This window comes from Pelmatolapia mariae, linkage group LG13, assembly GCF_036321145.2.
Source record: "Pelmatolapia mariae isolate MD_Pm_ZW linkage group LG13, Pm_UMD_F_2, whole genome shotgun sequence".
Classification (NCBI taxonomy): Eukaryota; Metazoa; Chordata; class Actinopteri; order Cichliformes; family Cichlidae; genus Pelmatolapia; species Pelmatolapia mariae.
Window position 1 is genome coordinate 8,406,078 of NC_086238.1, and position 26,042 is coordinate 8,432,119.

Here is a 26,042-nt window from a genome sequence, read left to right on the forward strand (position 1 = left end):
TTGCATGGAACCCAGTAGGAGGATAAATCCTTGAAGTAATTTCAGTTTACGTTGCTTGGTCTCCTAAGTCATATGCATGATTAATTACTTCTTAACAGAATTTATCTGAGGAACCTGTTAATGTTGACTCATGGGAGCTCATCCATGAACTGTCTACACCTCTTTCCTTTTACTGTTACTGCTAACTCACAAAATAATGACACCATTGCCAACTGTGATAATGAAGAGATTCCCAGAGTCTGGCACCTATTAAGAATTTCAGAAACAATTAAGAGCCATTAGGTGCAATGATTCGTTTACAGAAAATGTGTGCAATTATGACAGTTCTTTCATCACAGTCAGACTTGTCAAGATAAACCCAAGGATTGCTTAAGATAGCTGACATAATAAATGATTGCACATGTTTTATTCAGGAATTTGGCTGCATTTAGTTTTGCATGAGTTTCCAATAAAACTGACACGTGTTTAAATTTCACTTGAATTTCAAATCGGAATTGAGAATAAAACTTCAAAATACCTTTTGGGGCTTTTTTCTTAAGCCTATTTACACACACTCATAGGAGCAAATCAGTAATACTCAGTAAAATCAATGGGACAGGTTTTATTCATTGGCTTTTATTTAAAGAAAAAAAAATATATGAGGGGAAGTGACGTTAATTGGCAGCCATTTGTGCAGTTATGGATAATTATATGGATCTATTGCTAAATCTGGACAATATTGTAAGCGTATCCAAGTAATAGCATTGTTTATTTTGTTTTTATTGCTGTATGACCATGATTACATATTCCCGGAAGGGCCAATGAGGACATTTCCATCAGTCCTCCTGCATCTTTAGGTGATTTCATTTCTGATCACTCAGTGGCACTCTCACCCACCCCTGCAAAAAAATAAAAAAATAAAAAATGGATCCTGTAAACTGAGCATTTCAAGTAGCACTTACTCCCAGGCTGTGTAGTGCCCCAATGAACTGCTAAAATCAATATGTTATGTATACTTTCAGGATACAGACACTTAAGTGTGGAGCTATGGCCACATTTGGGGTTTGGCTCTGCCAGTCAGGACAAATGAGGTGGGATTTCACATGCAGCCTGAGAGAAAAAAATGTTGCCTGAGAATTTTTTTATGAAATAGTCCTCTTGCAATCAAATCTATATCACATTTTTTTTTAAATATATAACAGCAGCTGGGCCAAAGCTGGCTGACAAAGAAATAGAGGAAGAAAGGGTTAGGAGTGAGAGAATAGAGAGGTGATGAACGCAGGGCAGCAGTGACAGTAAAATGAGAGAACCACTTCAAGGAGGCGAGACAAATTCTCATCTTGTGTCTGCAGACAGGAGAGAGGAATTGGAAAAAAAATGTTTATAGCATAACAATGTAAGTGTTTCTTGAAGACAGCATAACAGGACACCATTCACCATGGTTTGGCATAAAACAATTGAGAGCAATTTGCAGAGCTCAACAATACAGCACTGAAAAGAAGAGGAGGCAAACTCAGGAGGAAAATTGTTATGATTCTCAGATAAATGAAAATGCATAACTAATCTGTGATATTCAAAACTGGATGTCTGAAAACGATGTCAAAATATTTTGATAATAAGACTGCAACTAAAAGCTATGCTTAGTATTGATTAATATGTCTCAGTCTTTCTCAACTGATTGCAGAGTTCAAGGTGACATCGAATGTTTTGCTGTTTGCAACCCCCAAAATTCAGTTTACGATGATATGAAACCAAAAAAAAAGCTTCAGATTTTCACAGGAGTTTTTACATTCTGTTTAGCATGATTTCAGGAATAGCTTAGTTAAAGTTTATTTGTTGTGTTGTTGATTTTCAGTAGAAAAAAAAGCTAAAAGTGCTCTATATTCAGGCTCTAAAAGACTATTGTGAATCTTGAAATTGATTCAGACCAGTCATCTGAAAGAGTGAGGTCACTGGCAGTCACTACTAACATAATGAGTGTGACTGATTATCTGTATGCTCCATCTTAATGACACTGGTGGAAAAGGCCGTATCAGACGTCATCTCAAAGACTCAGCTGTGCTCTCCACTTACAGTTATAACGCACATGAATGCTTTTGCATAACACTGGATAATATCATTCTTTTCAAATAACAGTTATATAATAACTAATTTTGAGAAGTATCAGGGTGCATTAATCATTTAAAGGGTGCAGAACAATGCATGTGTGCAAGGAACGATACGTACAGTGGTGCGTATTTGCCGCCATAGTATATGTCTTTCTAAAATACCTCATGCAAATATAATTTCATCCATCTCAAACATGGCACTTTCATTTTTACATTGGCTCTGCCTTCCTTTTTGCTTCTTCTTAATGAGAAATAATAATTTAAAGATACAACTAAATAAATTCCATCAATCCATCTTCTTACACTTATCCGGGCCCGGGACGCGGGGGCAGCAGCCTAAACAGAGAAGCCCAGACCTCCCTCTCCCCAGCCACCTCCTCCAGCTTGTCTTGGGGGAACACCAAGGCGTTCCCAGGCCAGCCGAGAGATATAATTTCTTCAGCGTGTCCTGGGTCTGCCCCGGGGCCTGCTCCCGGTGGGACATGCCCGGAGGCGCCCAGGAGGCAGCACCAATCCGCCTGTCGATCTCTCGCTTCCTTCTTCCGTCACACATGAACAAGACCCCGAGATACTTAAACTCCCCCACTTGGGGCAAAAACTCGTCCCCGACCCGGAGTGGGCACACCAACCTTTTTCGGCTGAGGACCATGGCCTCACATTTGGAGGTGCTGATTCTCATTTCCACAGCTTCACACTCGGCTGCGAGCCATTCCAGTGAGAGCTGGAGGCCATCACCTGATGAAGCCAACAGAACCACATCATCCATGAAAAGGAGAGATGAGATTCTGAGACCGCTGAAGTGAAAGCCTTCTGTCACTTGGCTGTGCCTAGAAATTCTGTACATAAAAATTATGAACAGAATCGGTGACAAAGGGCACTCCTGGCAAAGCCCATCACCCACCAGGAACGAGTCCAACTTATTGCTTTCGGCTAGGGCTGGGCCATATCATACCGTTCACGGTAATACCGGTATAATGTCGGGCAACGATAAGAAAATGAAATATCGCAATAGAATATGGGTAAAACGCGCATGCGCAGTGCCTTTGTTTTTATACGCACATGGTGGATAAAGCGTGCCGGCGACAGAGAATGAGAAGGGAGAAAGCGGATCATTGAATGAAACGGATGAACCAGAATTGGTTTGTAAAAATGCTGCAACTTCAGTGGTGTGGAACTGGTTTAGCTTTCATCCGTCAGATACACAACAAAGCACTATTTTTGGTAGCGCATGCTAGCGGGCCATCGTTATTACCATGTTTTTTGGAAAATACGGCACACTTAAAATCAATCCTTTGATTTTTCTGAAAATCGACAGTGCCCCTTATAATCCCGTGTGCCTTATGTATGAATTCTGGTTGTGTTTACTGACCTCGAAACGATTTTATGTGGTATGCGGCGCTCGAAAATCTGTCAAATGTTTTAGTACGACTTTGCTAAGCTACGAACCCGGACCGCTTGATGGATTGTCGGAGCATTACGGCTATCGTAGGCAGAAACCTCGCGGAGTGATATGTACTGTGCTTCAACATAATATTACGGTATTGTGTGTGTATAACCTCTTTTTAAGTTTTGTGTTATACATGGTTATGCTGAGGATATGTCGGCCAATTTCCACTGGAAATGCCTTTTGGTTAAACTGTCAGCAAGGAATTTGCATTTGCACTGTTAAATCTTTATACAACTAATGCACATAAAAAACAATACTTTGATGGTTTTTTTTGCACTAATAAAGTTGTGGAGTATTTTGTCTAGTGTCAATTATGTCGTCAGTTATATTGTTATCGCAAATTTTCAAATGTATATCGTGATAAATATTTTTGGTCATATTGCCCTGCTCTACTTTTGGCTATGCGGACCAAGCTCTTGCAACTGTTGTATAAGGATCGAATGGCCCGTAGCAATGGGCCAAACACCCCATACTCCCGGAGCACCTCTTACAGGACACTCCGAGGGATACGGTCAAATGCCTTCTCCAAGTCCACAAAACACATGTGGACTGTTGGGCAAACTCCCATGCACCCTCAAGTATCCTTGAGAGGGTAAAGAGCTGGTCCAGTATTTCACGACCAGGACAAAATCTGCATTGTTCCTCCTGTATCCGAGGTTCGACTAACGGACGAACTCTTTTTTCCAACACCTTGGCATAGACTTTCCCAGTGAGGCTGAACTAAATAAATTTAAAGACTAAATATATAGGCCTCATGTTTGCCATCAAGCGGGCAACTGTACCCCAGTGGATACTTTCACAGTTACAAGACAGTACTTTAATGCTTAAACTACTGCTTAGAAAATTTAGATATAAACAGAGTAATGTGACTGTATATATATCCACAATAGCAGAGTAACTAGCAGTAGTGGTGTGCGGATCAATATTGAAATATCGATTCTTCCGATACCAGTAATTTATGTTCTAGAATCGATTCTCATATTAAAATATCGATATTTTAGTACTTTGGGGTAAATTTGTAGTTTTTCATTAACAGGAACACCGTGGAAAGAAACTATATCATTCGGATCATCTAAATTGGAAGGAATTACTTCCTCTTACGCCTTTCACAGTCATTTGCGAAATATAAATGTATAAATGTGTCGCAGCCCCTGGCGTGCGCACTCACAACAATGGCTGAGCGTGAACGGAGTCATGTGTGGATGTATTTTACCTCCACAAATGGCCGAGACGTGGTTTGCGATACATGTGGCAAGACAGTGAGGTGTTGTGGCAACACCACTAACCTCGTCAAACACCTCAGAGTAAATCATATCACAGAATGTGACGAGCTTATGTTGAGGCGAACTGAAGAGGAGGAGAGGGACAGGTGCTGCTAGGGGAGACAGATGTCTCTCGCAGAGTCCTTTAGTGCTGCAGGCAGGCAACATGCTCAAATAGCGCAGAACTTCAGTTTTTTTTTTAATTTCTACATGATAATTCTATATTATTAAGCAATATGAACAAGTAGTCTGATGTCCTGTAATCATTATGAAGCTATATTATTCCGATTACATAATACAATTATATATTGTATTATGAAATACAATGAAACATTAAGTTTTTGTACAGAGTATCGGTATCGGATCAGTATCATTGATACCACTCTGAATTTTACTTGGCATCGGATCGGAAAGGAAATCAGTGGTATCGCACATCACTAACTAGCAGTCATGATAAAGTGTCAGAGCTTTGGCTCGATACATCTACATGGTGAACTACATATTAAAATAGGCGTGTAAAAAGTTAAAAATAGACATCCATAAGAAAGAGGATACACTTTTGAAATACTCAACTGCTACCGCTTCAAGTGCTTGTAGTTTAAGCTCTAATTTGAAACAGAGCATGGACATCAGTAACTCCGGGCAGAGTTGTAGCCTGACATTTTTTATAGAGGTGACCAAGCTGAGACATCACTACCTTCGGGGATGACACATGAAACGGATGTGTTGTTATTTTTTTTTCTTTCTGTCTGACAAACCCCTGTAGGTAAAATTGCTGTCTTTTGGTGACTCAATCCTGTCGTTTCAATTTAATTAAACAGCAAGGAGCTTTATATTGTAAGGTAAAGAGCTACAATATTAGAGCGAAAACCCCAACGATAAGTCAATCCCTTATGAGCAAGCACTTAGCTAAACTGTCTTTGAAGAGGAAGAGACCTTAGTTATTATGTGCTTATGTAGGCGTGACTGACATTTAATGTACTGATGTTGGCTATAGTTATTTAAATACTATATAAAGTGCTGTTAAAATGTGCCCACGCAGGGGCAGGTCCAAAAGGGGGGCACAGGGGGTATCAACCCTATAGAAATATAATTGTCCCTCCCGTCCACCGGGTAGAGTACCTTTAAACTTAAAACATGAGTATTTTATTCTGGTTTAATTTATTCATACTTTAAGTATTCCAATGTTATTCCTTTGCTCATCTATATTTTACAAACACCATTACAAGAAAATCCAGCCACTTTAAAATAAGACTGCTTATTATCATTTCAAAAGAACACATAATGAAGACTTATACTGAAAGGCTCATCTGAAGCAGCTGTGGCATTAGACTAAAAGGAGTAAGAACCACTGATGCACTCTGGCTTTCTAATGTATAAATGTATTACATGCATGTGTAGATTATATGCCGGGCCTTAGATATTCATCTCAAAGTGGCATTTCTTTTCACTTAATCTTCATTAGCTGATTTTTTCCTCTTCCCGGCTAATGTGGATATGAAAAAATAAAAGCACAAGTCATAATATGATAAAAGATTTTCATTCCTCATGAATGACAGCCAAACCTGAATCTGTCCTTTAAGATTAAAGGCTCAGTTTTCACATGTCTGTGTGTTGGGTTTGTGGGTCTTTGATTTTTTTTTCTCACCAATAACTTCTGAAAGTAGAACTCCAGTTATCTTACTGCTAGGTGTTTAAGCCTGTTTACATGTCCTTGATCGTTTTATTTTTCAGCAACAAGTGGATGAATTATACTCTGTGGGGTTCATCTCTGTGTGCAGACCTTCTGAAAGCCACTTTAAACACATAAAAAAGCACAGAGTTGCATAACAGTGTACTCAGTGGTGTTCAAATTCTAGTCTGCATTTTGACAGGTGCTGTGTTAGAGGTCAAACTGTCTGCACACAATACAGACGAAACAAGACAGTCAGCAGGGGATTAATAATTAGCAATTTATGTGTACCAGTTTTATGTGTAGTGCTAAAAACAGCACATGATAATGGAATTACATATAAAATATTAGGGAGCATTTTTCTAGAGACTTCTGAGAATCTTGTGAAAGAGTGATAGCTTAGCTGTATAACAGCCCTTCCTTCCGCCTCGGGTGAGCAAACAGTTGTCCTACTAATCAGTCTGCATGTGAGTGTGTGTGTTTATTAGACTGTGCCTGCACAGTCTCAGGAATCACCCTCTCCAAAGTGAGTGATTCTTGTTTTGGCAGAATGAGATAGCTTACAGTGTGTGAGTATTTTGACTTCTTCTGTAATTGTTTCCTGCGTTTTTCGTCTCGTATTTCCACACCATTTCTTCATTTGTGCACCACAGAGAAATGCCAACAATGCTCTTGCTGCATTTAAACATTTCTCACAAAACAGCCTTCCACATGGCAGGGAATATTAAGCGTGGCATCACTTGTTTTCATTTCGTCTTCATTCAGTGTGTTTTCGTTGTGATTAAAATCAACTGGAGGCAGGATTTAAAAGCACTCCTGCAACAGAAATTGTTACTGGTGTGCATTTTGAGAGCAAGAGTGAGAGTGCTTTCACATATGGTAATTTTTCTATAAATCCTGTTTAATTCTAAAACACTGACACAGCTGTGATCAGTCGACTCGGCAAGTATGTTTGCATGCTAATATAGGGATTATGTTGGACCAAGTGTTAGCGTTGGCTTTTCAATAATTCTTACGAATGTTAACAGCATTAGCCATATTTGGCATCTAAGTGAATAGCTTTGTCTTTCTGGGGATATATTACAAGCATAGTCATTAGTTTTTAGAAACACTTAGTAGCACATAGCTCCTCTCTTGTTCCCTTTCCCAAATGTTTATAAGGCAGATGTAAGTGCTACTCTGTTCTCCGTAGTGAGCTAGACAGGTTTCGATGCAGGACAAACTATAACCACATTCATCTATGCGGATGTTTGGACACAGCTAGCTGTTATAGTCTTTGCTATCTTGAGGCTGCCTATTTTTAGTAGTTGCTTGTATCTAGTAACCAGTGAGGTTATGATTCTGTTGTGTGAGATAAAGAAACACAGTTAACTGACAGGGCTAAGTGTTTGTTTTTTGTTTTTTTTACTTAAAATGTTTGTCTTATGTAGCCATGATTTTAAATTTGACATATCATTATGGTTTAAATATAATTTCCAAATATGATAATAGATTAGTTGCAATAAAGCTCAGAAGATGCAAGAAGCAAAGGAAGTGAACGTGGATGAGTTTAAATACCTGGGACAAAACATCCAAAGCAACAGTGTGCAAGAGAGGTGAAGAAGAGAGTGCGGGCAGGGTGGAGATGAGTGTCGGGGGTGATTTGTGACAGAAGGATCACAGCGTGAGTAAAAAGGAAGATGGTGGTGAGACCTGCCTATGATGTGTGGTTTGGGGAGGTTGGCAATAACAAAAAGACAGGAGGCAGAGCTGAAGTTTCTTTGATTTTCATTGGGATGGACAAAATTACACATGAGTGTGACATCAGAGGGACCACTCAGGTTGAGGAGTTTGGGGCCAGAATTAAAAAGACACAAGATTGAGATGGTTTCTGAAATTGAAGGTTTGAACAGCATGTGGGATGGGTTGCATTGCTCATAGCCAAGGCTGGTTCATATGTGCATCAAACAGATCTGAGAGTAGAAAAAAATATTTGGAAGAGAGTGTTTAAAGTGTTTAGTATAAAAATTCAGCTTTTGGCTCATAGGGATTGAGCATGTATAAGCTGACCTCAGTATTTCGGGCTTTGGTTATCTTTAATATAAGCACACACAATATATACACTACACCTCAGCAAGGTTAGGCGATGTTGAGATGCATAGTGTGCAGAGGTCGCCGACTTTCTGCAGAGTCAATCACTACAGACCTCCAAACTTCATGTGGCCTTCAGATTTGCTCAAGAACAGTTCGTATAGAGCTTTATGGAATACGTTTCCATGGCTGAGCAGCTGTATCCAAGCCTTACATCATCAAGTACAATGCAGAGTGCTGAATGCAGTGGTGTAAAGCATGCCGCCACTGGACTCTGGAGCAGACGTGATGGCAATCTGATGGACAAGTCGACACTGTGACAAGTGTAAAGTTTGGTGGAGGTAGGGTTATAGTGTAGGGTCGTTTTTTAGGACTTGGGCTTGGGCCCTTAGTTCCAGTGAAAGGAACTCTTAGTGCTTCAGCATACCAAGACATTTTGGACAATTTCATGCTCCTAACTTTGTGGGAACAGTTTGGGGATGGCCCCTTCCTGTTCCAGCATGACTGTGCACCGCTGCACAAAGCAATGTCCATAAAGACATGGATGAATGAATTTGGTGTGGGAGAAATTGACTGGCTTGCACAGTCCTGACCTCAACCTGAGAAAACAACTTTGGGATGAGTTAGAGTGGAAACTGCAAGCCAGGCCTTCTCATCCAACATCAGTGTTTGACCTCACAAATGCACTTGTAGAAGAACACTGAAAAATCCCATAGACAGAAGAAGAGTTGAAGCTGTTATAACGACAAAGGGTCGGCCAACATCTTATTAAACCCTATGACTTAAGAACGCAGTGTCACTCAAGTTCAAAAGACGACTAAATACTTTTGGCAATATAGTGTATTTGACAGAACACGAGGAGGAGAATATAACACAACTAAATATGACCTGTTATCTTGTTTTGAAGAGACTCTTGGGTTGTTTTTAAATAGATTGTGATTTTTGTTAAAATATGTTGCTCCACATTGTCTTCTGAGGCAGAGTATCGCTTTGAGGTTATGCACCCTATAGTGCACTGAAATATGGGGTAAAATATGGACCTGGTCCACTGCCAAGTTATTTCACACTTTAGTATTTGAAATTGGAAAGTGAGGAGAGACACACATTTGCTGAAGATGCTACACGCTGCGCTGAATACAGAGGTGACCTCAGAGAGCAATAGAAGTATGTTTATATGCATTCAATCTATAACATGAAGAACTGCTACACCTCTTAAGAGGAACAACAAACGGGGAGGGTGTTGAGCCTGAGCACCATCATTAGGCATGGCTGGAAAGAGAAGGATGGATGACAAGGGTCCTTTGAATCAGGAAAGCAAGTGAGCACGTTCTTAACAAGGAACACAGAAGTGCCATCTATTGTGCTGCTGTTTTTCCTGTCTTCTGGGCTTCAGAGTACTAATTAAAGGTGCATCCATTGACAAAGGCATATAAATCAAAATAAAAACGTGAAATGTAAAAAGAAATGGTAAATGACCGGTATAATTTATGCAGGCAGGTGGAAAGCAATTAGACAGGCAGAAAAATGTAACACAAATAATTCTGACTGGCAATTAATAATGAAATGAAGGGGGGAGAAGACTGACATGTTCATAATAACGTCAAGCAAATTATTTTTTCTGTAAAAGTTAAGGCACTATCATCTCATGGCAATGTATGCATGCCACACTGTGCTGGGATAAAGCATTTCATTGGATAAATGAAGGAAAAGGAAGAAACGGGGACACTGAGAAGAAGACGGAAAGAATGGCTTTGGCAGATAAAATTCCTGTGGGACTGTGTGGGGAAAAATCTTCTCTGTTTCCATGGCTGCCATGGTAACACTGTTGCCAGAGTGCAGCAAGAAATGTGATGGTGAAATGGTGAGGCCGGCTGGGAAGTCCCCACCTACCTGTTTGAAATCACAGTTGCTGCGATGGGCGCTGTGTGCAGTTTTGCCTGACGTCTGTATCCAAAACTTGACAGCGTGACTTCTTTCAGTTGAATGAAGCCCTCTGAATTTTGGCGTACAGTGTGTTAATGGACGCCCGGAGTTTGTGGTTGTGTTTATGTGTGTTTTGATTATGGGCCCCTGCTGGTGTTGTTTTCCTGACTCTCTGTTGGAGCGCAGGTGTGAGCCCGGAGCTAGATGCTCTTCTTGGGTTCTAGATGGCTTAAAAGGTTAAAACGCCCAGAGAGGAAACCTCAGACAGCAGCATTTAGTCAGAAAGAAAACAGCTCTGCAGGTGTGACTTCAGACAGCTGCTTTTCTTGAACATTTTTATCCTAATAGTCTCCTGTGACAGTATAGGCAGGCAGCGTCAGTGTTGCTTCCAGTGAATTTTGGCTGATTGAGGACAGCTTCTACTTGTTTTGCATTATCCAGGTCACATTTGCATCACTTCTCTTTATTATACAAATGACAATTTGCTTTACCAAAGAAGTTATTTGCTGCTGAAGTTGTATGACAGTGTAAGTTCTAAAAATGGCACATGGATTATCAGCACAGAAAACAGATCCGATTTATAAGATGCTGCTTTTATTTATCTGCACAAAACTTAGGGAAACCTAAAAGCTAATCGTTCTCAGAGCAAACCAAAGCATATGACTCACGTCCTTGCTTTTGTTATGGACTAAGTAGTTCTATGAGCATGTTGTCTATAGAAAATAAATTTTAAAAGAAATGCTGCAGATAAAAAAAATAATAAATGCGGTCTACAAAATAAAAGCCGAACAGTGTGGAGCAAAAATTCTGCTTTTAAAGGTGATTTAAATGTGAAATGGTAGAAACAGCAGTACCTACTTACAGAGTGAAGAGAGAAGGTAGATCTGACTTTTTATCAGTGATTCAATAAGTAGTTGTTGTTTTGTATGTGGCTTTAGAAAAATCAGGAGAACAGGCGGGGTCATCATAGAACATTTTCCAGCTAATAATGTAAACTTCCTCAGCTTCCACATGCTTAGGTTGTTGTTGATATGAACTGGGTTTTTTTTGGTGTGTGTGTGTGTGTGGGGGGGGGGGGGGGGGGGGGGGGGGGGTTATGCAGAGATGGACAAAGTGAATGACCTAAATTTGAATATGTGTATCTGCCCAGATTAAACACAACCATCAAAAGAGAGGAAGCATCTGTTGCCCCTGTGTGCTGCCAACCTGTGGAGTTAAGCTATATGGGTTTCCCCTGGGTGATGCATTCCCACAGTCCAAAGTCTAACTGATGATTCTTCATTGGGTGTAGGTGTGTCTCTTTCTCTCTGTGTTAACCCTGTGATGGACTGCCAGCTTGTCTGGGATGTTCCCCACCTATCGCCTTCTGGGCTTACACGGGCTGATTCCGCTCCATGATACCCCATGATAGCAGTAAAAAAAATGGATGGACAGTAAAAACATTATTAGGCATTTTTGAATTATTGAACCAAAGTTGAAGTTCTTTATCTATGCGTGAAATTAGTCTCTGGTTGGAAGATATTCAAAAATTTGTAGAAGACAGTTATAAGAGAATTAAATATTAAACTGAAACGTATGTACCGTTTACATTTTTGAAAACAATTCATAGGTTATAATGACAAATGGAAGAAGGGTGAGCGGAGGTTTGTAGCAACTGTACTTGGCAATCATAGAGCCAAACAAATACTAATAGTAATAATACTAAAGGACATGAAGACTATACAGTTCTCCACTCTTAAGCTTAATTTGCTCATTAGATTTTATTCCATGTAAACAGGCATAGCCAACATGTTTTCTCCAGCAAGCTCCAATCAATTTATATTTTAAGGAATTTTATATTTTTTCTAATTAGGCAAATGATTATGTACCCTCAAGCGAGATAATCTTTCATAAGTAATCAACATTTAGTTGGAAATTTGGCTCATTTGGCCCAAATATATTTCATGTGAAAAGTGCTGCTAATAATCCATCCATACGTACATCCATCCATTCTTTACTACTACAGATATCTATCTCTCTATAACAGAGCTTGCTGGTTTTTTCAATGGCAGGTAAACAAGTGCATTTAAAGAGGGCGATTAATCAGAAATACAACAAAACAGTGTAAGAACTAAAGCTGCCCTGGCTGCTACTAGCATCGCAATAAACCTAACCAGAGGGATAATACATCTTATGAGTTTACCAGTATGTTTGAAATAGCAGCGCAAATGGAGTGTGCAAAGGACTGAGGGCAAGATACTTAGATACACAGAGTTGTAGAGAGTAAAGCTGTCATTTAAATGTTTAGATGTTATAACAGTTAAAAAGACGATAATTGTTTTTGTTTTTTCCAGATAGGCTGCCCAAACAGAGAGAGACATTTATAATCTTAAGGCAGCTCATTAGTTTGGCTAATGTTTGTATGATTATACTTTTTCCCCTATAATGAACAACTTCTTCAGAGATTTTACAGGACGTGAGCGGGACTCCTGCAGAGTAAAGACTCTGCTTGTCAAAATAATTGCAGTTTCATCCAGAAAAAAAAGGAGGACGAATGGTTTCACAAATACACAAGGCAGACTGCGCACACACTTTCTGCCATTCAGGCAGTCTCTCACACACAAACACATACAAGTACTCATCACAACATTCAGTCAAAGAAGGAGGGGTGGGGGGATTATCACTTGGTATTTTTTCGATTGATATTTTTGGGTGCAGAGAGTCGATGTTCCTGCCTCAGTGGGATGCAAAACATCAGGCCTGACTGACAGAAAGGCTTGTGAATTGAAGCAATGACACAAAAAGTAATTCCTTGTTGTTGTCAGAGCTGAAGAAAGGAAAAACTCATGTTTGTAATAATTTTTGTGTACATTCTAAAATTGTAACTCATTCAGTGGGAAATTATACTCTATTGTAAAATGACTAAAATAGTTATTGTTATGCGTTTCTCTCAGGATATTTTGCTGCCTGAAAAAAAATTGATATTCCATTGTGCAGTTCAGAGAACTAGCTATATAGAGAAAAGTGTCTGATACAACCTGGACGACTGCCTAAAAATAACTTGCTGATGAATAGCAAACACACTTCATTTCCTCCATTTGATTTTCTGCAGCGGGGCCGGCTGAAATTTATCAGGTTATTCAAACTGATTTCCTCTGCGGCGAATAATTTATGGTTGATTGTCTGTAATGACGAAGGCAACAAACAATTAAAATTTATCTCGCGAACCAACGACAAAGCAATTTACACAGAAAAGGTTGTTTCCTTTTATCGGAGTTCAGAGTGAGGGAATGAAAATAAATATGTATGCAGTGACATCTGCAACTTATGTAACAGCACTTGTGTCATCATGAGAAATCTGTGTAGAAAAGAGGCGATGAAGTTATTTTAAAGAATGTGTATGAGACAGCAGACAGATCTTAAATTTGATGGGGTTTTTCATCTCTTATGTGAGATACTTCATTTTTGCACTTTCTGAAGGCACTCCTTCCTCCTCACTGGAGGCTTAAGGTTACTGCATGTTTGTTCGGCCTCCACCATGCACACCTGCCACCAGTGATGTTTGTCAGCACAGCTCAAGCATATGACTCATATCATCACTTTCATCCCATAGTAAGCTACTCTAAAATCCTCTCACTTTCTGTAGTATATGCAGGTAGCCCTTTAAGTAGTTCCAGCATCTGTCTGTTGGGTTTTCCGTTGATCTGTTTCTTGGTTGTTTGGATTCTTGAGTCTTTCCCAGTTTGGTCTAGATTGAATTGTTTTAATTATTTGCAAAAATAATTGCTGATCTTTTGACTTTGAAAGTTAAGTACCTTATTGGTTCTTATGTGGATTGCAATAGAAAATTCAGCATAAATTCATAGGTACGAACTCACTGACAGATTCACTTTGATGACTTTTCTGATGATCTGACTTCCATCCATCAATCAATTGCCAGTCCATTGCAAGGCTTATACAGAGAGACAGACAACCATTCACATTCACTTTCACCAATTTACGGTGACCAGTTAAACTCACTTGCATGTCTTTGGACTCTGGTTCCGTAGTCACAGAGAAAGTTTCTTCATTAACTTGTTAAATATTTAGAAAATTCAAGAGTCAACCATAAGGAAAGACACAAATTCAGGTATAGCTACTAGCGGATATGTTCCAAAGCCTTCAGTGATCCCTGACCTTTTCCTTATTACAAACATTTATGCATTAATGGAAATATTATCTTGACAGCTTTGGAAGTTGTTCTGCCTTTGTTTCTGACAAGGAAGTAGTAACCTTTTCTCTGAACTTTTTATCTAGAGCTATCACGTGGTTAAGGTTTATATTGGCCAATACTATGCTCTATTACCAAATACCCTCAAAATCAGTGAAACATTATAGCTGCTAGATGGGCAGAACAAAATGCCAAGTGCTCACAGAGCTCTTGGAACAGATATAGACTTCTTTTCCTCTGATTAATCTAAACATGGTTTGAAAATAGTAAGGAATGACAGTGTCATCCATCATGACTGACTGTCCACATATACAGCACAGCCCATCTAGAAGCTGTAATACTTCTATCAAAGAGTATGATGAAGTGATGAGATCACAGGCTTCCAGTTTAAGTTGTCAAAGTTTTTAATGTATGTACCTGAAAGTTTACTGCTTCGCTTCAGGCACGAATACCAAGAAGCCTGCAAAAAGAGAGACAACTTTAAAATGATATAACAGAATACTTAAAGTGAAGAAACGCCAGTCATTTTACTTTAGATGATAAACAAACGTGATCAGTTGTGACTGAGGATTAAAGCTTGGAGGTGAGGTTTGTTATGAAGATGAAGTGGTAAATGTTTTCTCTGTAAAACAGAGAAAGATAAAGTCACGCTTTTAAGAATACTCCTCTTCAATATCATGACTCCCACATGTTTAGGTGCCAGACATACTTTTTATCTTAATAAAAGACAGAGATAGCAGAAAATAAATGTATCGTTCTTTTAAAAAGAACAAAACAAAAAAAAAAGAAAAAAGAAAGAAAAAAAAAGATTTGCTCTCCTCTGGTTTCTATACAGCATGGGGTGAGTGAACATTGTGGGTGGATGGCAGGTGGAATGAGCTCAATATTTCTCAAGCAGCTGCTGCTCCAAGTCTATAGACTCCCACATGAGGCGACTATTGGCAGAATTGGCAGCTGGAGGTCGCCTCTGATTAAGCCAGTCAGTTTTCTGTGTTGAGATTCATTGAAAACACAGTGTCAACCTGCAGTACAGACACGCAGTACTCCTGCTTCTCCTGCACTGCTGTGTTCCTTTAATCCACTGTAGTAATATCTAGGATTTTAACCATAATTATGAGTAGAATTCCTCTAATATTTTCTTATTCCCTAGGCTCAGTGACATTGTCTGGCATAAATGACCTGTCCTGTTTTCTCACGCTCTAAAGAGCTCATCTAGATGTAATCAGACTCGGCTGATGTTATTAATGACTTGGGGGGGAAAGAGATTACACTCTTCCACCCTGAAGCCTTAACAGCATTACTCTCGTAAGACTTGTAGGAAGACATAAGCAGTAGACCTTACGTCATGTTGGGATTTTAACTGTGCCTGTGACTGTGTGTGAGTCAGTGAAAAGAAAATCGTTAATAATCTCATCTTTGGGTACGCAAAGACAGGGAGTTAAGGAGAAAATGTCAATGACAGAAACTGAGGTGTTAGTAGCAGGCAAGTCACAGATTCGAAGGTGGGAAGCATTTTTAGAGTCATGGCGAAAACCAATTCGATTGCCCTCAAACCCAAACATTACCACAGCATTCCTGCGTGGATATTCTTATGGTGGGTGCTCTCGCTAATTAGTTTAGAGACATTGCTTATTCTCTCAGAGTGGTATAACCCCAGGTTGATTATCTACAAATGCTAAAATGATACATCGCAGGCGAGCACGCCCTAATATCCCACATGGAAGCAAAACCACATTATGATTATTATCTCCCAGGTTTTCCGACACAGTTTCTTCGTAGTGTGACAATAACTTGATTACAGGTATGGTAGCGTTGTGAAACTGCGAGAAGGACAAGCAAACAAATCTGTGTCTGTGTATACATGAGCGTTGTGTCAAAATACACATCATCATCATCTGTCCTGATCTTAATATGGCTAGAAAGTGTAGATTATAAATGCAGATTTAACACAAAAAAAGAAAGAAAGAAAGAAAGAAAGCTAATTTTAGCTCTTTTTCTGTCCAGTGCTGTTTACATGGCCATGTACATTCAGCAGTGCTTTCTGCAGATATATTTCTTGTCACACTTCACTGCTTGAAACTCTGGTCTAATCTTTAAGTACCACTTTCTTATAGCCCTGAGGTGCTTTTTGACAGGAATGTGGATTTTCTGCAGTGCCAATAGCTAATGCTTTATACTTTATACTAAAACAATTCAAGACTACATTCACAGAAATGGAGAGTTCTGATTTTCCCAAACGCTAGTCTGTCTGGCTATGGATTGGTCAGATTCATGACCAGATTTCTCATCATATGTTTATGTATAATTTAATGAGGCAAAAAAAAAAAAAAAAAAAAGATTACCCAAACAAACACACATGGAGCATTTGCATAATGCCCCAGGCTGAAATTCAGTTACATTGAATTATGGCTATGCCAAGTGAATGAGTCTCTCCGCTGCTTATGTGCTTTCTCTTCTATCTTACTGGCGGTATCCATACATGTGTTGTTTCTCAGAGTTTTCCATTTCAAGCACAGATCCTCCTTTTTGGGATTATGCATGCCAGAGGAGGTAGTTAGCCAGTTTTGCAAATCTTCACAATCAAAACTGTTCATCTGTTATCACAAATAATTGAAGGGTGTGGGATTACAATCACTCCATCAAAGAACAGGAAGGAAAGGAGGAGCATGACCGGATGACAATGTCCTCAGCTGTGGGCCAGGAGGGGCGTAAATGGTCATCCTTTATTCTGAGGTCGGATTGCATTCAGCTTAGAAGAGCTTTGAAGGGCAAAGGGAGATATGTGTTCAGCAATATTCAACAGTATGTTATACTGAGGTTAGCAGTTTAGTTTAATAATAAAAAATATAGAATCTAAAATCTTTTAATTCAAAAAATGATCAATAGATACAAAAGCCAGCTACTGTGTAATTTTAGATACAGTGCAACACAAATCAGTTGCATATTACATATATGTGACCTGCACCAGCAAATATGTCTTTCCCCCCCCTGTGTAAACCCACACACTGGCAGATTGCAGGTTTGTGCATGTTGAGAGGCCACTTTCACAGTGTTGACAGGACTCAGTTTTTCACAAAAGGAGCAATTTTACCACACTTGATCCCCACATCCGCATATCCTGGAAACTGTGCCTTCACTACCTCCACTGTCTGCATGACAGCATGTGTGCTCTGGGTGTCAATTGACACACATCAAATAGTCCACAAACACTGCCTTTGTGGTGTATTGAAGACAATGTTTTCAGTGCTTTTTTTTGGATGCTTATACACCATATTTTAAACTTCTCAGAACTATATCCACTGCAAACTAGAAGAGAACAGACGGGGATTTCACAGATGTTGATATAATCCAAGACTATGATTACAATAAGTGGGCCAGATGACATAACAGCAATGCATTGACTGTAGCAACAGGCTTTTATGATGTACAGTCTAAATTTACCTATAGGCAGTCATTTTTGTCAGGTCAGAGAACTGAATTGAATTCAGCTGTCCACCTCTTGAATAAACACTGCTGAAGCTATGGTGAGCTGCGGCTAAACTCCTCTAAACATTTCCCAGATATCATCCTTGCATGTCTCCAGTACAGCCTGGGGAGCTTTGTGCATCCAGAAAGCGGTGAAGCTAATGGTCGACAACCCATGAGCATTAAGACATTCATCTTCACCCTGAGTACAGGATAACTAGCTCCCTCAGTCTCACCGCAATTTAGCCAAGCCTTCGAATAATAAGTTTACCTACTGCAGTCTGCTGCGGGCCTCTTACATATCTTATTTCCCAGTGCCCTATACTCCCACTTACTGCAAAACCACTCTATTGCACAGTGGGCAATGATTTCAGACTTCCCACTCTTGCTGCTGCTTATGGGTCAGATTAGAAGGCTATTCTAATAATTTCTCTTTTGACCTATTTCCATATGCCAGATTTGACCCGTTTGCGGTCTGCTTTGGAGGCATTTGTCCCCACCTCATGAGCACATTACCATCTGGATAAGACACAGTTTCTTCAAAATATGGTTAAAATGTTATATAATGACACCTTTCTTCTTACAAGAAGAAAGACAATCGCAGTGCTGTGAAAAAATTCTGTTTATATTTTGCCATCAAGGATTAAATCCACAATGCCAAAAATTTATCGAAGTGTATGTGTTTATGTGAGTGTGTTTGCATCTATGTGAACAGTACTGCATTTGTGTATGTTTATTAATAAATAGACATACCTGTGTGTTTCTTTGAGTATATACATCTTAGGTTTAATCTGTTCTTGCACAGGATGGTTACATAATTATAGACATGTGTTTCTATATATATTTTTATTTCACGCTGTGTGTTTAGGAGGGTTCTACTTGTAGAAACAGTTTCTAAGTCTCGAAGTAAAACAGTGTCAGGCTCTGTAATGAGGGCACCTCTCCTGTGGTTTGGCCCGATTTTAAACGGCTGCTAATCTCCTGGTTTGCAGATTGGTGGTGAATGTGAGAGTTTATACATTTGTGTATATATGGTAAATAATAAATGGACTGATACTTACATATTGATTTGCCTCTCTAGCAGAGCAGTCAAATCACTTTCCATTACACAACTTAGTCGCCCGTTGGCACACAAATGAAGACAGGCTTTTTATTCTATGCCTTTGAGAGCTTTGTGTAACATTCACACTCTGATCTGATGGATGGATCAGGGACAACCTGGGGTTCAGCATCTTGCCGAAGGACATTTTGATATGCAGACTGGATGGGCCAGGGATCAAACCAGTGACCTCTCAATTGGTGTCTAATGTTAATGAGAGAAATTAAGGTGTGAGGAGCAGGCAACTCTCTCTCTCTCTCATGCGCGCACACACACACACACACACACACACACACACACACACACACACACACACACACACACACACATGTCTGGTTTGCTATCCTCGTGGGGACATCCCATTGACATAATGCTTTCCCTAGCCCCTTACCCTAACCCTAACCATTAAAAATGAATGCCTAACCCTAACCCTTACCCTAAACCTAACCATAACCTAATTGTAACCCTGACAGTAAAACCGCATTTTGAGTGTGAAAATTGCTTTCAACCCCGAGGGGACCTGGATTTTGGTCCCCACGGTGCAGAAAGTCCCCACCAGGATAGTAAAAGTCAGATTTTGGTCCCCACCAGGATAGTACGAACCCGTACACACATACACACACACACACACACACACACACACACACACACACACACACACACACACACACACACAAAGAGATGCCCTAACTAAAGTATTATTGATTATTACCCAAATTATTTTTCATCTTTCCCTAATGGTTAATCCACCAGTGAGCTCTTTAATTGAAATTATATTTTTGATGCAAAAACGTCATCATTGTTGTTATTCATTAAAAAAAGCAGAAAAAACAGTTAATACATTATTATTTTTTGATTAATATGTAAATTTACAGTGATTTGCTTGCATTCCTGAACAGAAAAATTAATTTTAGTGGTTAAAGGTTATGTTTTATTAATTTCTAACTTGTTAGAGAAGTCCAGTATGCTAGCTCGAATGTGGGTATAAAAATCTGAATTTGGGTCAGTAAATTCAGTAACTTACATGTTTTTATCACTTACAGTTCAACAGCAGTGCAAAGATTGATGTTGTATTGCTGCAAGTGCATTTGTACTGAAGTCACTTTTTTTCATCATCCTAATAATCTCAGCCATTCTCAGCAGTTCTTGCCTAACTTGTGATGTGTACTCTAGCAATTTCCCTCACATAAAAACACTAAAATCTATAAAATATTCCCCTAAAAAAGCACACTGTTTTGTTGACACAAAAAGTTAGTTTCCTGTGTGTGTGTGTGTGTGTCTGTGTGACTGTGTGTGTGAGTGAATGCATATCACATTTATTAAGTGTCACACATACACTGTACGTGTTAAACTACTCCTGCAGTGACATGTTGATTCCTTATTAGCTTCAGACGCGCTGTTCTGCAGCTAAGCCTGCACACTTACTTCTCTGTTAGTGCCAGTAAGTGAAAAGTATTTTGTCTCTAATCAATAAACACAACACCATTATTAACAAAACTTGATCTTATATCTTTAAATCTCTGCACAGAAGGGTCACACTGCATTTTCAGGCACACACATACACACTGATAAAATACTAAGCCGACTGTTATCTGATGTATTCTTTTCTAATGTTACCACATGTCCCTGTGGCCGGAGGGCTCCCTGGAGATTTACACTATTTCTGGATGGGCCAGATTGTGGATTTCTTTCTCTGTAGTGCTCATAATCAATTGTACGGCTGCACAATTGAAGCACTGAAGTCTTTTGTTGCAGAAGATAATGATACTTGCAATCATGAGAAACCAGTTGTGAAATAATTATCAGGAACTGCTATTTACAAAATGAAGTATTGAATCCTGAGAGTCACTGCACAATGTGGCCAAGCAGATGAAATCTGGGGGTTTTTTGGTTTTTTTTTTAAGTTTTTGTTATTAATTTTCTGGCCCAACAATTCATTTCTTCTGTGAAACGGGTCTGAATGGTAAAATATAATGACATTCATTGGGTTAGAGGTCCATTGCTCTGATGAAATCCCTCATGGCCTGGTTTTCAACAGAGACTCCTCTTCATGACAAGGATCTGTTGAAGTAAAACATATTCAGATGAAAAGTGTCTACAAAGGACTTCAGAGAAAGAAGTGTTGAAGCTCAAAGCACTAAAAATGTCAATGACAGGAATGGTGAAAGACCCAGGCCTCAATCGATCAACGGCCAGGAATAAACATGGAAAAAGTGGAGAAAAATTCAATTTGACGCTACTTTTGCTTTTTGAAGGTCTAGATATTCTGCAAAAGTGCTGTCAGGTTGCATGTATTATTCAAAAAAGTGTCAAAAAGCATTGCATTGTACTGCATTTGTGCCATCTCTTACACTTGCTAAAATCTGCAGTTAACCTAGCCAGCAAACATCAAAGTGCCCATGGAAAGATAAAACAGCTGAAAACACTGCCATCCAAAGACAAATCATTTTAGCTCACCTTATCCTAGTCTCAGAAGAGTTGGATTCTCTGTGAACAGAGCTCTGTGGTCAAATGAGGCATATTTCTAAAGTTTTTAAGAAAAAACTGCATGCCAACACGTCACCTTCACTCCATGCATTGAAGCCTCAGGGCTTGCGCATATTGCAATCATTGCGGAAACAATTAATTGAGTCTAAACTGTTTCGGTAGGAAGGGTATTGGGATAGCTGCTTGTAATTTCAAAGTTGTAACTTTTGTTTTACAGTTTGATAATTGCCCTTAACACAAAGAGCAATCAGTAACTCTTAAAGTAAAAAAAAAAAGAAAAAAAAGAGGGCATTCACATTCCTGACCTTAAACCAATTAAAATCCTGCAGCATGACTTCAAGCAAGCCATGCATGTGAGGTATTCCAAAAATACCAATTAACTCCAAATTGCTGAGTAAAGAGTAATTGTCCAGAATAGCTGCTATTTGCTGTTTCTAGATTAGAGGCTAGATAAAACATTTGGATGAAGATTATTTCCACTAAGGTAACTAAGCTTAACAACCGATAAATTTCTCATTTTCAGGAAGGACTATAGCTAGTTAAAATTCACCAACACATACCTCAACACACCTACATTTCCTTCCTCATTTCAAGTGAATACAACATTCGTGATAATCATGTTGCACGCACAGAGCATGAAGCTGTTGCAGGCCTTGCATTATGTGTGCTGTTTTATTATTCTAATTGCTGGAGGATGAAAACTGTCTGCCACGACATTGCTAATGTTCATTTTAATCATGTGTGTTCTTCTTTCCAGCTCTAACAAATGTGAAATTGTGGGCCATTGACCGACAATGTTTTCAGACGATCATGATGAGGACGGGTTTAATCAAGCACACAGAGTATATGGAGTTTCTGAAAAGGTAAGGAAGCAAGGCAAATTTTCCAGCAGTGGCAGAAGAGTGGAACAGGTCTTTGATCTGAAAAGCAATGAATGAATTACCCAAATGAATTCAGGAAAATATGTGTGAGCTGTTTCTCAGATGATCCCTTACTCCTCCATTTTGCCAATAATTATATAACTCAGCAATTATTTCTAGTGCATCATAGGAAATGTCATTCAACATACTAGAAAAATATCTTGTAACTGTATCACCATCATCGTTTTCAGTACCTTATCTGTATCAGAGGGCCCTGACCAATAATCACTTCTCTATTGCCAAACCTATTAACACTTAAAAGACCTGCACATCCTTTTTCGGGGTCCTGCATGAGGTATAGGATAAAAGGAAGAGGCATCAAAAGACAGCCAATGATCAAAATGCATGAGATGCAATTGCCTTATAAATATCTCTCACTCTCTCTCTGCATTCAGCTTCTTTTTTACTGTCATCCACTTTGAGCTTCATCAACCCAGTTATTAAAATTATATCATACCTTAACTCTGCTGCGTGCACCCCACACTATTTTTTATTTTTTTATCATGACTTTTTTGGCAGAGTCGGTATTTGATCTGTGTCCTCTCATCCATTCACTCTGCCACAATTTTGTATAAATCTTCCAAATCATGAAGGCACATGTTCTGTCTAAAAGACATTTCTCCCGAGGAAACCTCGTGAATCACTGTGATCATGATCAGGTTCTGTCAGTCCTGAGAGAGATGCAGTACGAGCTATTTTTAAGTATTGGGCACAGTGCACAGGAAGGAAGCTTTTTACAAGGTATTTCTAACAAGTGCAAAGCAAGTTGTATGTCAGTATGTTCCAAAACAATCAATTCTGCTGTTGTAGAATTTACTCAACTATGACTGTGCAACTTCACAGTGTACAGTAATGCAAGTATAGTTACTTTAAATATAATTTTTAGCTAAGGCTCAATGTTTTGGATAAAAACAAACAACATTTAAAAAAAGACACTCCAAAAAAAGGTAGAAAATGTTGTCTTTAACAAATTTAATTAGATGCAAATTTTGCAACATAGACACAATGCTGGTATGCATTTAGGTTATTTAAAGCATATTTTCCTCAGTAAATAATTATTTGAAGAAATAAATGTTTGATTTTCTATATTTCTGTTGCATTTTACTCAAAATTTGAAAATCTTTTTCTAAATTTTAGTTTAAAATGTAATTTTTGAACAGGAAGTCTCTTTGATAGCTTCAGTTAAACCAAAAACATTTTGCAGCTTGACTGTAACGACTGCTTTTTTTCCTGCTTAAAATAGGACAGTTAGTATGCCCGCAGTCACAAAGATATTGCCAGTCAGCAAAGCTTTTGAACAGCATGACTTTTTTTCTTTTTTTAAGGACAGTCTCCCGCCGGTCACCCAGAATAAATTCATTTCTGTATCTGGAGTGCATTTCACGATAAAGCCAGACTTTAAGACAAACACAACCAAGAATCTATTTTAACCACATATGGAGCCCTATTAATATTTCATCTAAGATGTAATCTATTTTAGTGATATCGTTTACTAATAAAGACCGCAAACATTTGCAGTCTCTCTGCTGAGTATATTAGCACACACTGTTCAGTATAACAGCTCTTGCCTGTCAGGAGGGCTTACGTAACAGTCCGACTGATAGACTAAGTAAATATTTAATAGGTGTACGTACTGGTTGTTTTGGGATCCCTTGGTGTGTTGGGTTTGTAAAGGGATACCTGGGGGGAGAAATCTGAGATTTATAACAGTGTTTGCAAACTCACAGCACACAGATAATTATGTTCCTGTTTAATTTCCTAGAAACAGATCTAATGAAAGTAATAAACACATATTGGTCCCCGTGAGTTTTGTGCCCACCCGTTTAACTGCTGTGAAATTATAGATTTAAAGAAAAAGAAAGCCCCACGTTGTGCACGGGGGGGAATTGAGCGCGCTTGTGAAGATTGTTTTATTATTTTTTCTTTCCATGTACAGAGAGGTGACAAATGAAAGGAAAAACAAAATGATATGATGATGATGATGAGCCAAAATATTCTGCTGGAAAAGCTTAAATCTGCATTGATAATGATTCAACAACTCTGAATCTCTGGTACTTTACTGAAGGGATGAGCTGCATTTTTTCAGAAGATAATTCCTTTTGATGTTTTAATAATAATGCTATAGAGAGCATTGTCTAACATATTAGTCTCCGTGGATAGTCTGGATAGTCTGGTAACTATGAAGGGCATAGTACATTAATTATATTATTTTTATTCCCATCAAACCATTTAGTGTTTTTGTATTTCTCAACCTAAGTGAGTTTGTCCTTTAATTCATTACCTGCCTGTGTTTTAAGTTTCTTATTGAGTCACTCTAGGAAAAGTAATTTCAAAGCTTAGCTTTTTGAAAAACTCGCCCAGCTTTAGAAAATGCACATTTTTATGAACTGACGTATTGTGGGCTTTTATTGAGATCTCTGTCCCCTTTCACTTCAGATAAAAGTCCAGCTATCAGGAAAATAGTACCTTTTTGCAGGTGTTTACAGGATTCTAATAGAAAATTGTTTAAAATTGTATGCTTTAAACTGCACAGTGCCTAAAGCATGGCAGATCCACGCTTCCCCACAGGCCTTGTGCAATTAGTCAGCTGTAACATAATTAAGCTGTTGAATCAGAAATTTACTGCGACAGACGCCTTTTGTTTGTGTCAACAGCTTCTCAGCTCGGGGGATTGAAACTCTCTCTGTTGCATGTACAGTAAGTGTCATGTGTTCATTGCTGAGCTGGTTAACTAGTGCCTTTGTCGGGGAAGCAGTAACACAAGGATCAGCACAGTGGCCGTGACAAGATGGTTTAGATTACTGTAATAAAGCATGGAAAATTAAGGGGGAGGGGAGATGGAGAAACAGAGAGGCAGAGCGAGAGAGTGAGACGATACGGGGAGATAAGCCCTTTGTTCACCAACACGGGGTTATTTTCTCTCCTCCTTGATAAACATTAGGCTAGTTTTATTTAGCACGGTTGATAGCAGGCAGCATTCATTCAGGCTGCCAGGAAGTAATGGAACAAACACTACAGGCTCATACTGGCGTGTTCAACCGTAGGATGTGATGCCCAGCTGTGTAACTACTCATGCTGCACATTTATGCTGGAAAATTTATATGTATAGTACTAAAATACAGGCCATACAATAGAAAAATACAGATTTTGAGTGTTCCTGCTGCCTATATCTGAATTTGTTTGTTGGTTCTCAGATCAAAGTCATGCTGTGATTGAACAAAGTATGTCTAAAAATAGGATGAAAAAATAATGATACCACACAGGAAGCAATAAAAATCTAAAACTTGACAGTCACATGATAGCATTTAGCCAGTAGAATAAAACATTAAAATATATGCTGACAACTAACAATTTTAGAGCCTTTATTTGAGTGCATGTTTTGTGTTGTGGACCAATGCAGCTGTTTTCTGTTCTGCTTAAA

At 38.9% G+C, this 26,042-nt stretch overlaps 1 protein-coding gene across 2 annotated transcripts in view; it reads left to right on the forward strand.

The window, feature by feature from the left end:
- Window positions 1-26,042, forward strand: part of LOC134640112 (cGMP-dependent protein kinase 1) — a 97,762-nt gene that overhangs the window by 41,884 nt on the left and 29,836 nt on the right. For both annotated transcript variants that reach the window (XM_063491719.1, XM_063491718.1), the window contains exon 4: window positions 22,459-22,564. In XM_063491719.1, coding sequence (XP_063347789.1) covers window positions 22,459-22,564 — 106 coding nt within the window. The remainder of the gene's footprint in view (window positions 1-22,458; window positions 22,565-26,042) is intronic.